Source organism: Chamaea fasciata, unplaced genomic scaffold (genome assembly GCF_029207755.1).
Source record: "Chamaea fasciata isolate MVZ Bird 193981 ecotype frontalis unplaced genomic scaffold, bChaFas1.0.hap1 SCAF_20, whole genome shotgun sequence".
Lineage (NCBI taxonomy): Eukaryota > Metazoa > Chordata > Aves > Passeriformes > Sylviidae > Chamaea > Chamaea fasciata.
Window position 1 is genome coordinate 2,344,290 of NW_027094105.1, and position 18,831 is coordinate 2,363,120.

The following is an 18,831-nucleotide window of genomic DNA, read 5'->3' on the forward strand; positions in this document are numbered from 1 at the left end:
TTCCCCTCAGGAATACTTTTTTTTTTTTTTTTTTAAGTTTTATAGTTTAATCTTATTTTTCCAACATGTGAACGTGGATTTGTCTAACACCAGCAGGCATGGATGGATGTTCTGAAAACACTGACATTTTCCCTGCCTGCATCATTCCAAACAGGGTGGTGGTGACAGACAACACCACGACTCGGATTTTCTTCATCATGACGCTCACGTTCCCAGTGTTTGGCCACCTCCCACAGAGGTGACAAAGCTGTCCCTGGGCTGAGCCTGGGGAAAAGTCACCTTGGTTGTGCTGCGTCAGGGCTGAGGGGCTGTTTCCTTCCCTTCCCTCATCACTCCTGCTCCAAGCACTGAGTGTGGCTCCCCCCAAACCTCCTCACAGCCCTTCCCAGGCTGTTGGATCCTCCACCTCTGGCATTTTTCTCGTGCCAATACAGGGTGAGCTGTGCCTGAAGAGGAATTTTTTGCACTCTGTCACTTACGAGGTTTGGAGTTGTTTTTCATTCCACGAGGTAACAGATTACAGTTGCAGCCAGAGCCAAGGGAATCATTTAATCACCATTTTCCTGCCCCAGCCTGCCCTCCTAAACAAACTCCATAATATTTGCACATCCAGTGCCTTGGAATTGTCCCCTTGTCCCTGCTGCTCTGCTCTGAGCTCCATTTATTGTGTTGGTTACTAAACATCATTTCCTAAGCATAAGGAAGGTTGTTATCCAGTGTTCCAGCCTGCTCAGAGGCTCTGAAGAGGCACCTTCACCTTCCCACCTGGAACTGGATGCTGGGAATTGGTTTGTGATTGATGGACCCCGGGGACCTCCTTTAATACCAGCTCATCCCTGCAGTGCTGGGGAGGGATTGTTTATCTTCCATCTGCCTCACAGCATCCTGCACTTGGTCTGGAGCTCCCAGAAATCTCCCTCCTTCGAAAAGGGATTCACCTGAACAGATTTGTCTGACCACAGCTCCCTTTTTCACCTGGTGAAAGGGTCTTTTTTATTTAGTGGCTTCTTAGGATGGAAAGCGAGGCTGGTGCGTTGGTTTGGAGCTCCTGCTTCATCCAGCTCCCAGCATTTCTCTGCTCCAGCAAAGAGATTCACCCAAGCAGATTTGTCTGACCACAATGGGTTTTTCACCTGGTGAACTCTACCCTGAAGGATTTATTTTGTGGTTTCTGTGGATGGAAAGCAAGGCTGGTGCGTTGGTTTGGAGCTCCTGCTTCATCCAGCTCCCAGTGTTTCTCTGCTCCACCAAAGGGATTCACCTGAGCAGATTTGTCTGACCACAGCTGGTTTTTCACCTGGTGAACTCTACCCTGAAGGATTTATTTAGGATGAAAAGCGAGGGTGGTGCGTTGGTTCTGTCACTGTTTGCAATGTTTGCCTGAAAACAGGAGATGTGTTTGATTCGAGCCCATTGTTTCATTCTTCTTTCTTTTTTTTTTTTGTGATTTTTTTTTTGTTTGTTTTCTGTTTAGCATTTTCCTTGCTTTGTTGTTTCTGGAGGTGAGTTCTGGGTTTGTTCAGCCCCTCTGTGTCGTTTGCCCTGCTCAGCCGCTGCACCTGAGGGACTTCACAGAGCCAGGGGTCTTTAGGGCAAACCATTGGTGCAGCTTCCTTGGCAGCCAGGACGGGGGACGAGGGGACAATTCCAAGGCACTGGATGTCCAAAGCACTTCTTGGTGCCACTTCCAGTGGAAGGAAGAGCCCTCAGGCTCATCCCTGTGGGTCACACAAAGACCCCAAAGCAAACACGGGTTTTTTTTCCTGGTTTTGCCTGGCCTGATGCCCAAATTCCCCTCTGCCTTTCCTGTCCCAGCCAGAGCTGCACCAATGGCCCGTACAAAAGGGGCTGCCACGAGCACACCCTGCACCACCTGGGGCTCAGCTGGCACCCACAGCGTTCCCCAGGGTGCTCTCCTCACCTCTTCTCGGGAAAAACCTCAAAACATCCATTTTTCAGCATCCCAAAATTTGTAGGAGCCTGCCAGGCAGTCAGCCACACTTAGAGGAACTTTTTGCACTCTGTGATTTACGAGGTTTGGGGGTTTTTTTAATTGCATGAGGTAATGGATTACAGTTGCAGCCAGATCCAAGGAAATCATTTAATCACAGGTGTGAGGTGTGAGTTTTGGGTGGGAGGAGAACTTGGGTGGTGGATGAAACGTTGTGGGCAGTGGCAGAGAAAGCTCCTGGACGTGGGCACCAGACCTAAGCACAGTTTGTCACATTACCCACTGCTGCTCCAGAGTTATTTGTGCTTCCCAGGACAACTTCCCAGCCTCCAAAGAGCTCCTTCTGTCTCCAGGACTGCTTCCTGCTGGTCCCACACGGGGCTGTTCACAGAATTGGTGCAGTAATTGCAGTCCCACAGGGGGACAGTGCAAGGCAGAAAAGCCACCACAGGTGGCACCTCAGTCACTTGGCGCTGACTCCTCTGGCCCTTTTGTACAGGTCTGGGGGACGCAGGGAGGGGGGAACTGCTCTGTTTCTCCAGGTTTTCCATCTCGGAGGTTCCATGTCTTCCTTCTGTCTCGGGCGTGCCGTGGCCGATTTCCACGTCTCTGTTGGGCTGCGGGCACCCAACAGCACCCAGCAAGAAGCTGCCTGAACACCCAGCCCGTGCCCTGTGCTGTGCTGGGGGGTGTAGATTAGAAGAGGTGTTCTTTTTCTCTTGCTGGTTGTGATTTCTTCCCTCTCCTCCTCCCCTGGAGCGTGTCAGTGTGTGTGACGTTCTGATTCCTCCCATTTTCCTTTCTGTCCTCACCGTCGGTGTCACTCAGCCGCACCCAAAGCCACTCTCTGGGCTCTGTCCCTCGTTCCTGGTAAGTAACATCGGGTGAAAATCAACTGCTGCTGTCATGCTGCCCTGGAAAAGGAGGCTGTGCTGGCTCCAGGCAAATCCGTGGTTTCAAACAGGTGGATCCAGCCCCGGGAGCAGAGCAGTGACCCCGGCGTGCTGCAGGACTTGTGTCACATTCCCTGCACAGGTGACAAGGATAGAGCGTGGCCTCCAGCCTGCCCAGCACCAAGCGAGGCAGGGACACACACAGGGGCTCATGCCAGCCTCCCACTGAGGGATGTCCATCCGATTTCAGCAATGAAACCCCAAATCTCCACACGTAGTGCACGGCCCTGGTGCAGACTCCCGGGTGAATCAGGGCAGCCCCGTGCATTCTCCTCCATCCCGAGTTTTCCCAAAGGAATTCCTTGGCCATGCCTGAGGAATTCCTGCACTCAGGGGCTTGTTCCCTGCAGGACTTTGCTGCCAAAGAGCAAAAGGTCCTCAGCTTGAGCAGCCTGGCAATAATCATTTCCTTGGCCAGCAGGCAGGACATGCCGCCCCCCTCTGCCTCTGCTCCCATTTCATTTGGCACCAGACAAGTACAGAAATCCTGAGGTTTAGGTAAAATACTTCACCTGGCTGCTCAGCAGATTATTTGCTTCAAGCAAAACTTTTATGATGCCTTCCATAATTTTTCTCATATTCACTCCAGGTTTCTGAACCTCTGGATTTTGTGTAGTATGCGTTACCGGAGCCAACGTTTCTGTTTAGAACATCCATTAATTTTAATAAATGTAGATTTAAAACTACCTCTGTGATACCCAAAGAACATTAGATTTTAACTGGGCCTTCTGGTTGGCTAGAATTGATTGTTAACAGATTTAAACGCTCGTGAAAGCAGGAGGAAAAATGCTGTAACTGAAAAGGCAAATCAGGAGGTGAAGGGATTTTATTTTCAGTCTTGGGGAGGGTTTTTGGAATGCAGAGTGATAAAAATGATCATTTCGAGCTAGGAAAAAATGAATGCCTCAAGCCAGGATCGATCAGGACATTTAGAATCCTGGTTTCCTGTGGATTCCCTGCCTTTTCTGTGTGATTCAGTGACTTCCATACTTAGAAACCCCCCCCATAAATGGTGTGGAGGAGATGGAGGAGAATCTACAAAATCCCTCGAGCTGCAGGAAGCTCCTTTCACGCCGGGCCCTGCCCCGCTGAGGCTGCAGCAGAGCTGAGGTTTTCAGGCCCCGTGACCCATTTTTGGGCAGTCTGAGGCCGGCCCATCCCAGTCCCTGTGCGAGGACAGAGGTGGGTGCCTCCAAAGAGCCCAGCTGAGGCAGGGACTGAGGAGAACTTGCCTGGCACCAGCTGCTGGAGCTCAGGTGGATTTTGGAGCCCTCTCTCCAGCCCTTGCTCCGTGCTGGAGCTTGCTCCTGGTGCCAAGAGCAGGAATTAGCATCCTGCTCCCCTTGGGAAGGAGGATTTGCAGCGCGATGCCCACATGGCCCCACCAGGCCTCCCCTGAGGTGGCTCCTGCAGGCCTTTGGTGGTGTCAGCACCGGGGAGACGTGGAGCCCCGAGATCATCGTGTGCCTTTTGGTCACCTTCTCCTTTTGGCTCCCTTTTGGTTCCGTTCAGCACTCTCTGGTTGTGGCCCTGTTCTCCAGAGGGTGCTGTGCCCGTGCCTTCCACAACCCCGGAGCTTGCCCGGTCTCCTCCCCTGTCGGACACAGCCTGTACGAGTCTCCTCCCGATGTCTCCTATGGTTTCTCTGCTCCTTTGGTTTGGTTTTTTATTTTTCTTTATTTTTTTTCCTTTTTGGTTTTTTTTTTTTTTTTGGCTTTTTCTTTTCTCACTTTTTGTTTTCTTTGTTTGTTTTGTTTTTTTGCATGTGCAGTTTTGTAAAGCAAACTCGAGGTACTGTATCTCGCAGCTCGTCAGTCTCCAGCGTAAATTCACCGTGAGTTGCTCTCTGTTACGATATTCACTCAATGGATTTCTCATTTAGAGCTCTATAAACCTCCCCCTCCTCCTGGTGCCTTCCCTCTCCCTGTGTTTGTTTTTCCCCCCCAAAACTCATTCCCATCATTGTGGAAAGCCTCCAGACCAACATCCAGAGGAAGGACTGGAAGGTGTCATTGTCATTTGATGCTTGTGATTTGTGAGCAACTCTTGTGTTTCATACATTGATTGTGACTTTTCCCCCTCTTCCCTCCTCCATTTTCCCCCTTAATTCCTTTCCATCATTTCTCCTGAACTATTCTCTCTTCTCCTGTCTCCCCTTGTTTGATGGTTTGTCTTGTTCTCGGTTGTGTTTCTTTCTGTTCTCTGTGTTTATTCTGTGCTGGGCTGTTGGCTGTGATGTTCCACCAGTGTTTGCACTCTGGGTTCAGTGGGAGAACCAGGAGAGCCCTCTTGGAGGGAAAACTGGAGGAGGACTTCAAAAGGATTCTGGAAACGGGGTCCAAGTGAGACTAAATTGGAAAACTCATGAAAACCTGGTTATGTCCTTGCTCTCTGAGCCACTCAAGCTGGAGCTTAAAATGACAGATTTTGTCCAAATGAGGCACTTGGGACCTCCTCTGGAGCTGGAGTTGAGCAAACACAGTGGAAAACTCTTCTCACTCCATGTGCTTCCTCCCAATCCAATCCTGCTGGTTGTGCTGTGAGTCAGGGTGTGCTTTGACACCGAGCAGGTTGGTAAAAACATCATCACTGCTGCTGACTAACGCCAAACCTCCTCATCAGCTCCTGTCCCACCCCCGTCAGTGTCCTTTGGGTTATCCTTTAACTGTGTGACCTTGTCTTTCTTCTTTAATGCTTTTGGAGACTCAAGTAAGTGCAATTCCAGCCTGGGGGTTTGGCCTGGCCCCACAGCAGGGACCAAGGTACTGTGAAGCCCAAGGAGCTTTTCCAGCAGCTTTTCCAGCAGCTTTTCCTCCCTGATATTTCCCTGGGTGTTTTGGGGCTCCTTGTGCACTGGCTGGATCTTGGACAAGTTGGGATTTTAAATATGTCAGTGCTTTTTGTATGAGTTCAACTGCTGTGACCAAGACTGAGCTGTTGTGACTGCCCAAAGTAGGTGTGACATGTCTGTGCCCAGCTCTGACGGCTCACGGGGAAAATTAGGGGAATAAATTAGATTTAGTCATCTTTTGGATCATTTCTTCCAATGTATTTCCTGGCTGCTGGGAGTTTTGAATGCAGAAAGGTGCAGAGATGGATGAGCTGAATGTGCTTTTTTTTCCTTAGTGAGTATTCAGGAGCATTTCCCCCAAAACCTCCAGAAACTCCCCAGGAAAAAAAAAAAAAAAAAGAAAAAAGATTCAATAAATGACTGAACCGCATAAGAATGTGAAATATATAAAATTACAACCACTCCAGAGCATCAGGGTGCAGAGTGTAAATGTCGTGGTTAGAAATGGGGTTTATTTTATCTTTTTTTTTTTTAAATTTTAAATTCAAATCACAAAACTGGACCAAGCCCTCTTAGGGCCAGGCAGGAGCTGTGGGTTCCCATTCCCTGGGGAATGTTGGGATAAGCTCAGGGTCCCTCTGTGGGACTCTGTTCTGCTGTAATTACTCTGATAAATGGGCTAATTTCTGGGCACAGGGGGAAATTGAACAGTAATTTACTGATCAAGAAGGGCTTCAAAAGTTGCAAAAATCCCTGTGCCTTTAATCCCCTTCCTTGCTCAATCAGTGCCTTTAATATCAGTGAGAACCAGGATCCAGCCATGGTCATTTGCTCTGGAAGAACAAAATTTATCCCAAAATCTATTGAGATATGGAGGGCTGGAGTTTTCCCTGTGTCCTTTGATTATTAAGAAAAAAAAAAATTCTAAAGAAAAAATCTAGAAATTTCTAAATAGTAAGAAGTTACAGGCAAAATACAGGAGACATTTTCTTAAAAAAAAATTTAAAATAATCTCAAGTGGAGTAATTTTCTTGTGGCAATTCCAGCCTTTGTTGCTGTCTCAAATCTGTTCCACAATTCCAGCGTGGACAAAATACATTTTTCATTCACTGAGCAGAGGGAATTAAATACAGATCTGCTCTATTTCTTTAAGTAGATTTATCTAAAACACACACTGAATTTGGCAATTAATTCATATGTACATAGGTGATGACACACAGCCAAGGGAATAATTGTGCTGGATTTTTCCAGCAGTTTTAAGAGTTGTGGGGCATTAAATTTTCAGATGAATCCTTAAATTTCTGATGAAATCCAAACCAGCAGCTTGAGGTTTTCTTTGTATTGCTGTTTATTGTTTCTTTTTATTAGGATCCAGACCTTCCAGTCCTTGCTTGGACGTGACAAATTCCATGTTCCTAAGGCAATTTCTAGAGCGGGAAATAAAGGGAAGAACTGTTCCATAAAATGCAAGTGCTGAATTCCTGCACCTGCCACTGATATTATTTTTTTCCAGATTAAAACTCATTCCTTTGCCAGCCCAGTTCTTCCCTTCCCTTCCCTTCCCTTCCCTTCCCTTCCCTTCCCTTCCCTTCCCTTCCCTTCCCTTCCCTTCCCTTCCCTTCCCTTCCCTTCCCTTCCCTTCCCTTCCCTTCCCTTCCCTTCCCTTCCCGAAAGCTCCAAAATCTTCTCCCAGGATGAATTTGTCATTTGCCAACCCAAAAGCCAAATTATCTTTGATCTTTATTGCTTGTTTTCTGTATTCACTGTCAGGGCATTCTTTATCTCCACCCTCAGAGTGCACAAAAGGGGCTGGGTCTTCATTCCCTGATGTTTTGTCTTGGTTTTTATCACAAGTTTGGAGTTTAGGGTGGGATTTTGGTCTGGGCCGTTAGCCAGAGCATCTTCTGGAGAGCGGGGCTTCAACACTTCAGGGGAAAGAAATAATTTAAAGCAAATAGAATGTAAATAAAACATAATTTGCCTGGGGTTTAGGAGAATTTAATGGTTGCACACATTTAATCCCAGTGTGTTCTTTGTTCAATCAAGCCACAGCAATCAGACTTTAAACTTCCTTTTTTTTTTTTTCATTCTGCTTTTAACTTTGTCACCCTGCTTTTCATTGCTGAGCGTGGAATTGTTTGATCACAATCCATAACTGAAATACCAACCAGAGCCTGAGGTCTGCAGAGGGATGTGGTGCCTAAGGACAGCAAAAATCACTCCAGACAGAAGGAATAATTCCTGGCATTTTCTGAGGATCAGGGTGTGCATAAAGCAAACCCCCCAGATTTATATTCCTGGGACTAGGATGGGGTGTACTGAAAACAACAAGGAAATTCTTCCTATTAGAGAAATGAGGAGCAACATGAGGGTGCTGAGTTGTGTCTGGGTGAAATCCTTCTCATAGGGAAAACTCCAGGAGAAAGCAGGAAAAGTTTGGCTCTATTCAGAGCAAGGAAGCTTTGGCCTGGCTGAGCTTTCACCAGATCAGAGCAGTCAACCCAAACTCCAGCACGGATCTGGCACCTCCCTGCTGCTCCCTCGAGGAGCCAACAGCCAACATTTCCCAGCAGCACCAAAATCATTCCAAGGTGTTGCAGCTCTGGGGTTTGCATCCCCCTCACCCCTCATCCAGCGCAGTTTTGGGGTTTGCATCCCCCTCACCCCTCATCCAGCGCAGTTTTGGGGTCTGCAGCTCCTGCACCCCTCATCCAGCGCAGTTTTGGGGTTTGCATCCCCCTCACCCCTCATCCAGTGCAGCTTTGGGGTTTGCAGCCCCTGCACCCCTCGTCCAGTGCAGCTTTGGGGTTTGCAGCCCCTGCACCCCTCGTCCAGTGCAGCTTTGGGGTTTGCAGCTCCTGCACCCCTCATCCAGTGCAGCTTTGGGGTTTGCAGCTCCTGCACCCCTCGTCCAGTGCAGCTTTGGGGTTTGCAGCCCCTGCACCCCTCGTCCAGTGCAGCTCTGGGGTTTGCAGCCCCCTCACCCCTCGTCCAGTGCAGCTTTGGGGTTTGCATCCCCCTCACCCCTCATCCAGTGCAGCTTTGGGGTCTGCAGCTCCTGCACCCCTCATCCAGTGCAGCTTTGGGGTCTGCAGCTCCTGCACCCCTCATCCAGCGCAGTTTTGGGGTTTGCAGCCCCTGCACCCCTCATCCAGTGCAGCTTTGGGGTCTGCAGCTCCCTCACCCCTCATCCAGTGCAGCTCTGGGGTTTGCAGCCCCTGCACCCCTCGTCCAGTGCAGCTTTGGGGTTTGCATCCCCCTCACCCCTCATCCAGTGCAGCTTTGGGGTTTGCAGCTCCTGCACCCCTTGTATTTCCTTTAGAAATCAGGAAAACTCTGGCTCTGTTCACAGCAGGAAGCTTTGGCCTTGGCTGAGCTTTGTGTCCCTTCAGAGCTGCACAGAACGAGGGGTGCAGGGGGCTGCAGATCCCAAAGCTGCACTGGATGAGGGGAGCTGCAATATCAAAATATCCAATTTATAAGTATATAAAAGTGGACAAAATTTATACATCGATATATTAAATTTTATATGATGATACAGGAAATTAACGTGCTTTAATATCTATAAATTGTAATTTCTAAAACCAAAATCAAATTCAAGAAGGATTTTGGAGGGATTCAAGAATGGTTTTGGAGAAAAATTATCTCAAACCATGATAATTATTCCCCTTAGAGATAATAACACTTAAGAAAGTGTTTTCTGCACCTTAGTTCTGGTGTCTGTGATGCTCCAGCTCCGTGGGAATGCTCGGAGCATCTCCCAGGGGAGCTCAGGAAGGAGATGGAGCTCAGGAGGATAAAAAAAGTGGTGAATCATCCAAGCACCAACTCCAGGGTCACTGGAGTTGACACCTTTATTTAAAACAGGTTTATTTAAACACCTGCGCTGAGTTCAGCTGAGAGAAAATTGTCTTAGCAACTCTCTGAGAGATAAAACGTTGGGCTTTGTGCACACCAACCCCGAAGTGAAATGTCCCATTGTGTTTTCCAAGTGGAAAATGGAAATGTGGAGTTTATGAACCCCGAGTTCGTGAACAGAAAATCAGATTTGAGTGGAAAGGTTTTATTGCATTTTAACAACAAATCCCTTTTGATCTGAAACACAGAATTTCCCAGCCACCACATAACCTGGGGTTATTTTTAACATTGAATTATTATCTTTCCATAGGCTGCTTTCATTCATTATTTACTGCAGCAAAATTTTAAGGATTTCCATGAAGTGCAGCAGTGATTTCAAAGGTTATGGGAACAAAATCTTGAATCATTAAGGAGCACCCTAAGATTAGAATCTGACTAAAAATACACTCCCCTTGCTTGAACAAACCACACAGAGGTTGCGGTTTTTATTTATACCAATATTAGTCACTGGTTCATTAATATTAATTTCATTTGATTCTCCAGGAATTGCAGGGTTTTCCTCCCAGCCGCAGGCAGGAGTTGTTTGTTGGTGTCTTAATCCAAGGAAAACCAGTGGAGCTGGTACCAGCAGTGGTATCTGCAACATTCCCAGCCTGGAAGATGTGGGGATGGAGCAGAGCCTTCAAAGAGTTCCAAATATTCCTGAAAATAGGGATGGGGAGTCGAGCAATGAATTAGCAGCAGTGTTTGTAGGATGGCAGCAAGTCAGGGGTGATTTACAGGGCAATTCCCTTAATGGCTTCAGCAGGGTTTTAAGCAGCCAGCAGTGAGCAGGGTTCAGTTGGCTTTATGGTTTTTGTGGGTTCTTTTCTTTTGTGGAGTAAATATCTGTCATCACAAATCCTCTTTTTGATCAGCTCAGACAAGTCCTGCTCTGCTCGTGCCGTAGCTGGGCTGTGCCTGCCCCGATTTGGGCAGAATTCGCTGCAGCAAACGAGGGGGGAAGCAGAGGAATTAATTTTTGCCCCGCTGATGTTTTCCCAACTCTAAACCCTTCCTGTTGCTGCATCTCCTCCCGGGCAGGCAGCTGGGCTTTGTTTTAAGGGGTGCCATAAATCAGCTCCCAGGCTGTCCCCGTGCCCAGAGAGCACCAGGAGAGCAGGAACTGCCACAAATCCCCGAGCTCAGTGGCTGTGGGGACTCAGAGAGAGCCAGGGTTGGATAAATCCAGCTGGACAAGCAGCTGGCACTTCCTGCTGCTGCTCTGGCTCTGGAATTCCCAGCGCTGTCCCCACGCTGCTCAGGGGCTTTGCCCCCATTCCCACAGCAGCCCCTGTGCCCTGGCTCTGGCTCCTGACTGGTGTTTTTGGGATGGCAGGGTTTGGGATGACAGGATTTGGGATGACAGAGTTTGGGATGGCAGGGTTTGGGATGACAGAGTTTGGGATGGCAGGATTTGGGATGGGAGGGTTTGGGATGCTCCTCACTGCTCCGGAGATACAATTGAGCTCACAGGCACTGCCTTTTCCTGGCTGGGGTTTTTACTGCTTCATAAATATCCTAATTTGCCTTAAAAAAAAAAAATTGGAGTGTTTTCCCTGTGGCAAGAGGAATGGCTGTGCAGGATTGCCTCTGCAGCTCCTGCTCTGGAGCTGTTGGTGCCCAGAGCCAGCTTTGTGCTGGAGGTTTTGGCACTCAGCTCCGTGACTTGTGTCAGTGTTAAGGATGCAGCTCATTTCCAGGTGCTGGGAAATTCCAGCTCGGAATGGCAGTGTGTGTTCTGCACAGGGATCTGAGCAGGACGGGCTGGGTTGATGAGTGTGCACTGCCTGGTTCCTGCACGTCCTCAGGGGTGCAGTTCCCTGGCAGCAACTCTCACTTAGCCCTGAGTGATGGGCACTGGGAACAGCTCAGAGATCGTTTCAAAGCTGATTTGTGTTCTTGGTGTCACTGAAACACAAGTGCAAAACCCCTCCTGCAGTGGCACAGCTCGTGTCAGAGCTGGCCTGAGGATCAGCTCTGCACCCCAACCTTCCTCACCACCTCCAGCCTGACTGAGGGGATTTTTTTTTCCCTCTTGGCTGCGATGGGTTCAGCACAGGCTGTGTCCCTGGGAGCTGCCTGGTGATTTTCTCCCAGTTTTGCTTTGGGGAGTCAGTGCAGGGACACTGAGGCTTTGTGTCCCAGCCCTGCTGGTTCCTGTCCCATGGCTACGGAGCACAGGATGGAGCAGGGGGTGGTTGGAGATAAAGTTTCAGCACCAAGACACTTTTCTAATTAATCATTAAAGCTGATGATTACCTCAGTGCTGCCCAAAGCACAGGACAGAGGCCGGTCCCCACCCCAGGGCTTTCATGATGGAGTGAGGAATATTCCCCAAGAACAGAGGTGTTTGTGGCAGCATTCAGGGAGAGCCCAGCCAGGCCCAGAAAACCCCTGAGCTTTCCCTCACCCTGGGTTTGAAGGGATTTGTAGCCCAGCTGGGTTTAGCAGAGCTAAAACCTGGAGCGCGGCACAGCCAGGCACTCCCCCACCCCAGAGGCTGTGCAGGACATCCCTGGATGCCCATCCCAGGCAGCCCCACCTCTGCTGCCGGTGCAGAGCTGTGCGCAGCTTTCCCTGCGGCTTCCCATGGGAAATCCTGGCGCAGGGCAGCAGGGCTGGGCAGTCTGGGGCTCCGTGTGCTCCCTATTCTTTCTCAAACCATGGAAATCTGCAGATGAGGGAGAATATTTCAATTTTTCATCATTTTGAACCAAAGAAAGTGGTGACTGCCCACTGTGATGGGGCTGATCATCCTTGTGCCAGCTTGGAGGGGGCTCTCCCTCAGGAGGAGCCTGTCCTGCCTTGAGTGTGGGATTTGGGGTGAGCAGGGCTCTGAGCCATGTCTCCAGGACCTTCCGGTATTATTTACATTTGGAACTGTGATTTTTATCACCTGTTCTCCTGGCGTGGTGCAAATGCAGGACTCAGCTGCTGGAAAACGAGTCCAGAATTTGGCAACAGGGAGTAGATATTTAATTTTGGTGATCAGCTCTGATTTGGGGATTAAATGAGGTTTCTTCACATCTGCCTGGGTGCTCTCATGAGGCTTTTAGTACGTTTTTTGCCTCTTTTGGCAGCTCCAGGCAGCAGCAACTCGGTAAAGAAGCGATTCCCCAGCAGAACCCAGCTACACAAAACCCTTCTGACAGTTCCCACTGTGCCACATGAGCGTGGCTGGACGTCACCTCCCCGGGGCCTGTGCACGGTGACAGAGCCAGACAGTCCCAATCAGCACCAGAACACGCAAAAGCTGCTTTTTCCCACTGCCAGGGGAGCGCAGAAAATGCGTAAGGAAGTCGTGTCTGCCTCCCATGTGGGCTCTGCTCCCTCCAGCTGCACAGCTCGGGCTGAGGTGTGGGGAATGGAGGTGTCAGAGCAAGCTGGGAGGAGGAAAATGCCTTTCCTGGTTTGGCTAGAAAAGGTTTCATTTAGGAAAAATGGGTGCTGAGCCTCCACGAGGTTAAATCCAGAACTCGCCCTGGCAACCAGTGAAAGCAGAGTTAGGCTTGCAGTTTTCAGGAGGGAAAGAAAAAGTCTTCCCCTCACAACTTCCAAACCCTGGTTGGGTTTGCGGTCACTTTGAATGTGGTGGTGAGACCCCAAGTGCTGTGTTGAAAAATCAAAGCACTGAGGCCGTGCCAGGGGAGGTGTCCTCGTCACAAGAGGTGACAGAGATGAGCGGGTGCCTGCATGTGTTCCCATCTCATCAGCTTGGGATCCTGAGGTGGGGAAGGGTCTGGAGGGGCCCATGAGGAGCAGCTGAGGGCACGGGGATTGTCCAGCTGGAGCAGACTGAGGGCAGAGCTCCCCGGGGGCTGCAGCTCCTCCCGAGGGGCAGCTCCCATCTCTGCTCTGGGACAGGGCCAGGAGCCAGGGAAGGGCTGGAGCTGGGCCAGGGCAGGCTCAGGCTGCAGAGCAGGGAAAGGTTCTTCCCCCAGAGGGTGCTGGGCACTGCCCAGGCTCCCCAGGGAATGGGCACGGCCCCGAGGCTGCCAGAGCTCCAGGAGCCTTTGGACAGCGCTGCCAGGGATGCCCAGGGTGGGGTTGGTGGGGGGTCTGGGCAGGGACAGGGGCTGGGCTGGATGATCCTGTGGGTCCATGCAGCTCAGGATCTTTTATGGATCAGTGTGTGACTCTCTGGGCTTTTTTCCTGGTGCACAGGACAGTTTTCCTTTCCTACTTGTACTTTTCCATTCTCCAGTGATGTGGGGGCTGGTCCATGCTCACCTGGAAGGATGCTGTGGGTTTAGAGCAGTTTTAGACCTTGTTCCATGAGCCAGCAGGGCGGCACAGCTGGAAAACAGCTCCTGGGGCTGGCTGGAAGGGGAAGGGGCTGGTGGCAGGCTCGGATGCTCAGGGCCAGGTTTCATTTTCCCTGCTCCTCCTGCTGATCTAACTTCTCTTGCTCACCGCTAATTTCCTCATCCAGATATTTCCAGGTGGGGAGAAAAGTGCTGCTAATTTTGGGAAGCTTTGTGGGCTGTTCCAAAGCTCTGGCTGGGGTGTGTGATTTTTGTGTGCTGACGTTTTAATCCTTCAGACTATTCCCGAGGCTTCCACATTTCCGAAATGCAGAATTAACTCCTTTCCAGAGGGCTGATCTCATAGTGTGTGGGCAAACTAACACGGATGATCCTGCTGGCTTCCCCTGCTCATGTTCTCTCTCCATCCCTGTTACTCCTTTGGTTCGACCCTCTAATTCCCCACCTCAGCTGAAAATTCCCTCTTTTTTTATTTTTTTTTGGCTTGTATTTAGGGAATTAGCGCGAAGTCAGGTGCTGACTATCTCACGTTTCTCCCGCCCTTAGCAAGCAGCAGAATTCCTCCAAATCCAAGTCGGTTTGGGAGCAGAGGACGAGCCAGATCCGGATGCACAACTTCCGAGCCAGCTGCGAGGCCCTGTACAACGAGCTGGACCCCGAGGAGCGCGTCCGCTACGCCACCACCCTGCACATCAGGCCCGACATGAAAACACACCTGGACCGGCCGCTGGTGGTGGAGCCCCGCGGCGAGGGCAGGAACAACATCACCAAGCTGAGCCCCGTGGACGTCCAGGAGGTGGTGGAGCACCCCAAACCCACCTCCACTGACGGGGCTGAGGCGCCGCGGAAGCACCACCGGCACCGGGACAAGGAGAGGCTGGCGGAGCAGGAGAAGGGAGACGGGACCAAGGACGAGAGCGGCGAAACCGGCAACAAGGAGGAGCGGCACCGGCAGCACCGCAGCCGCAGCAAGGAGGTGGAAGGGGGCAGCAAGGAAGGGAAAAGCGACCGTAACAGGGGGCAGGAAGGGGGGAAGAGGCACCACCGGCGGGGCTCGGTGGAGGAAGGGGCCGAGAAGGAGCACCGCAGGCACCGCGGCCACCGGCACTCCTCCGACCGGCCGGCCAAGGAGGGCAACGGCACCGCCAACGGCGCCCGCGGCGAGCGCCGCTCCCGGCACCGCGGCGGATCCCGCTCCGGGAACAGGGATGGGGAGCCCGGAGCCAAGGGCGACAACGGGGACGAGCCCCACCGGCGGCACCGCCTCAGGAACAGGGCGCTGTCCACCTACGAGTCCGTGGAGAAGGACAGCGGGGACAAGGAGGGCGAGGCTGGCGAGAAGGAGCACCGCAATCACCAGCCCAAGTGAGTGAGCGCTGTCAGACCCTGCCCGGGTCGGTTCAGGGGTCACAAAGCCCCAGGTGTGTTCCAGAAATTCCCTTATCACCCTCCCCGTGGCATTCCGTGCTGTCCCTGTCCCCACACCAGCTCCCACCACGACCTGCAGTTCTGTTTTGCCTCAATCAGCAGTGACAGAAGCTCCCAAGGATAAATTTGGTTCGTAAAACAGCTCAGGTTTAAGGCAGGAAATAATCCTTGCTGTAAACACCAACAGACCCTGTAGGACACCAAGTGGAGCAGAGAATTTCCCGGCTTCTGAAGGAAGCTCCTGAGGGACATCTTTTTAAATTTCAGCCAGCCTTGCTTACAGCCCTTTGATTTTCATTTTTAATGGGGAGCCTTCAGCTGCACCACCAGTTGTTCCAGCACGTGGCCTCTTCCATTAAGAGCAACGATGGCCCCCATTTGCTTTAATTCTTATGTAAGTCAAGTGAGAAAAACAGCCCTGGTGAAGCATTTGGAGTAGTTAATAAAGAAGGATAGATTGCCTTTTCAGCTTTATTAGTCTGATGGAAAAGAAATTGCACTGGGATTCTTTAGAATAGAGTTCATGTCACCGTGGAGAGCCGTGAGTGGCACTGAGATAATAATTTTCCTGTCTAAATTATCTTCCTTTCAGCTGAATTTCCAAACACTCTGCCTGCTGTTCAGCGTGCTCATGTGCACGGGCTTGCTTTCCTCCTCACTGGAGCAGAGCTGCTGCTGCAGAGGACGGCAGGAGCCATTTAGCTGCTGACAGCCAGTTCCAGAACGGCTCCAAGCTGGAAAAAAGAATTACCACATTTAAATAAGGCCTGGGGAGAGCGTTGGGGAGCAGCGTGTCAGGATTCATCCAGCAGCTGCTCTGGGGAGTGGCTCATGGCACTGCTACTGGCTTGGGAGCATCATTAAAGTGACCCCAGGGATGTCCAGTGCCACAGTCCCCTCCTAATATTGGGATTGGGGAGAAAAAGATTCCAAATTTTGCTGTCAGAGGTTGTCCTTCGAAGGATTTCCGTGGAGGAAGCAAACCCAGCCCGAGGTGCAGCACCAGGGGTGTGTTCTCTGAACCCTTCCCGGGCCGTGTTGAACAAACCCTGCTCTCTCCTAGGGAGAACCAGTGTGAGCTGGAGGCCAGTGGCAGTGGCAGTGGCCCTGGCAGTGTCCCTGTGCACACCCTGCCCAGCACTTACCTGCAGAAGGTGCCCGAGCAGCCCGAGGATGCCGACAACCAGAAGAATGTGACGAGGATGATTCAGCCCCCCCTGGACAAAACCACCACTGTGAACATCCCTGTCACCATCACTGCCCCTCCAGGGGAGACCACTGTCATCCCAAGTGAGTCCCTGCTTGTCCTGCTGCGGAATTACTGGGAAATTGGAGTTGCCAAGGAGTGATGGGGGCTGTCCTGGGCGCTGCTACCCTTGAGAAAGGCAGAGGGGGAGCTTGGTGAGAGAGGATCTGTAATTGCCACACAGGAACTCAGCCACGGTTCCTGCATGCCTGGTGGCTCTGGGAAACACCTGGGACTCCCTGGAGAGGGCTCACCCAGGCCACACCCTTTGTGGGGTGAAGGGAAAGGTGAAGGAGCAGGGAGAGCAACATCCAGCTGTGATCCTGCTGCTTTGGGATCCTGTGACATTCCAGAGCTTTTTACAACCCTCGGCATCACAGCTGGAGCAGATCCACCTCTCCCTGTCCTTCTCCAGAGCTCTGTGCCTTGGGTCCACCAGCACAGATTTACAGATCATCCCGAGATCCTCGTGCCCAGCCACCCTCAGCCTGTTCCCACCACCTTGGTGCTGATCCCTGGCAGGGTGGGAGCAGCCTGGAGAAGTGTGGAGAGCTGAGGAGAATCCCAGTGTGAAATCCAAGAGGTCCACATTAAAGTCCAGGCTGTCAGGACTGTGCTTTCCAAGAGGCACGGCCAACATCCGGCAGGGTCTCTGTGATTTTTTCACTCTGTTGTCAGCCACAAGATTTATCTTTTCTTTTTTTCTTCTTCTTCTTTCTCCTTTTTTTTTTCGCTCTTCAATGGTAAGTTTCCTATATTGCAATGCTGAGTTCCTGTCAATCACAATTTATCAGCCTCTCCCTTTCCTGGCCATTTCCTCTGGATCTGATTGGAGATCCAATAAGGAGTTTATTGAACATGTCACTCAAACACAATGAAATGTCATTTTCTTGCAAAATGAAATAAAAAGTAATAACAGCCCTGCACGGAACACAATCCAAAGGGTGGGACTGTTGGACTTTAGGTCCTGGGAATTAATGCAAGACCCTTTATATGTCTCTAAGAAGAGAATTTGCAGCATAAAATGTTACTCAGTTCATAGATAGGAAATTATCTTCAGTAAGTTACCCCATAAACCCTCTGCAGGTGAAGTCAGGATGAGAACTGGAGATCTTCCAACCTTTGGGAGGGAGGTTGGGAACAATCTGAGAGCAGGACATCCCAAAACCTGCTGCAGGATGGAGCTGCACACTTTGCACGTGGGGAACTCTGACCAAACCGAGGTCCACAATGCAGGCACAGCTCTGGGGGGTCCAGGAAGTCCTTTCCAGGTCTCTTTTCCTATTTCTGGGAGGTTCAGCAGTCTCAGCCCCCAGATTATTAAACCTCATCCATGAATCTGCTCTTTTATGTGTTCCAAAGCCAGTTGTCCTCCTGCTCCATGGGAGAAAACACTGTATTACGAGGCTGGTCAGACTTCCTTTTTATTTTCTTTCAAGGTTCCCGAGCTGATCCCTCTCCCTGAGAATTTGTGCTGTTTGGGATGGGTTTTCCAGCCCCTGTTTGGCAGCTCTGGGATAAATCAGCTCATGGTTTCATTTCCTGGCTGCTCCTGCTCCGTGGCTCATCAGCAGCGGAGCGATAATGGCCCAGTGATTGTTCATCCCATTTAATCAGCACTTCCAAGGGCTGTTTGCTCTCCCAGCTGCACTGTTTGCATTTCCAGCTGTTCCAGGCAGTGGATCCATTTTTAACCCTCTCCTTTGTGTTCTCCCTGAATTCCCATTTCCAGTGAACAACGTGGAGTTTGAGAGCAAAACAGAGGAGAAGAAAGACGTCGATGACTTGACGAAAAACGGGCCTAAACCAATCCTGCCTTACAGTTCCATGTTCATCCTCAGCCCCACAAATCCGTAAGTTCCTCTTCCAATTATGGGCTCCAGGTGCTTCAAAGCAATAACAGGAGTGGGATTTACGTCTCTGAAAACACACTGGGATGTGAAATAAAAGCTTATTTCTGTGGGCCAGATGCTGTTGTTCTGTTTTCCTGGAGGGATAAATTACCAGGACAGGGAAAAGAAAATGCTTTAGGCTGATGAAGAGCCCAAAAAGTGGGAGCACAGGTATTGCTGGAATTTTATCAGGAATAACAGGTTGAGGATTATTTGGATACCAGCAATTTCCTGCAGGTACCTTGGCTGGAATTCCTATTCTTTCCCCATTCCAGAGTGCTTTGCATCACTGCAAACTTTGAACCTCTGGAAAAACCTGGATATTCTTTATTTGCCCAGGCTGGGAGTGCAGCCTGTGGGATCTGCTGGGATTGGGACATTTCTTCCCCTTCAGGCAGCGCTGCC

The 18,831-nt window shown here is 50.6% G+C and overlaps 1 protein-coding gene across 1 annotated transcript in view; it reads left to right on the forward strand.

Moving 5' to 3' along the window:
• CACNA1B (calcium voltage-gated channel subunit alpha1 B) overlaps positions 1-18,831 on the forward strand; it is a 298,701-nt gene that overhangs the window by 204,540 nt on the left and 75,330 nt on the right. Inside the window, exons 20-22 of the mRNA XM_066201321.1 lie at positions 14,407-15,225; positions 16,352-16,578; positions 18,267-18,387. Coding sequence (XP_066057418.1) covers positions 14,407-15,225; positions 16,352-16,578; positions 18,267-18,387 — 1,167 coding nt within the window. The remainder of the gene's footprint in view (positions 1-14,406; positions 15,226-16,351; positions 16,579-18,266; positions 18,388-18,831) is intronic.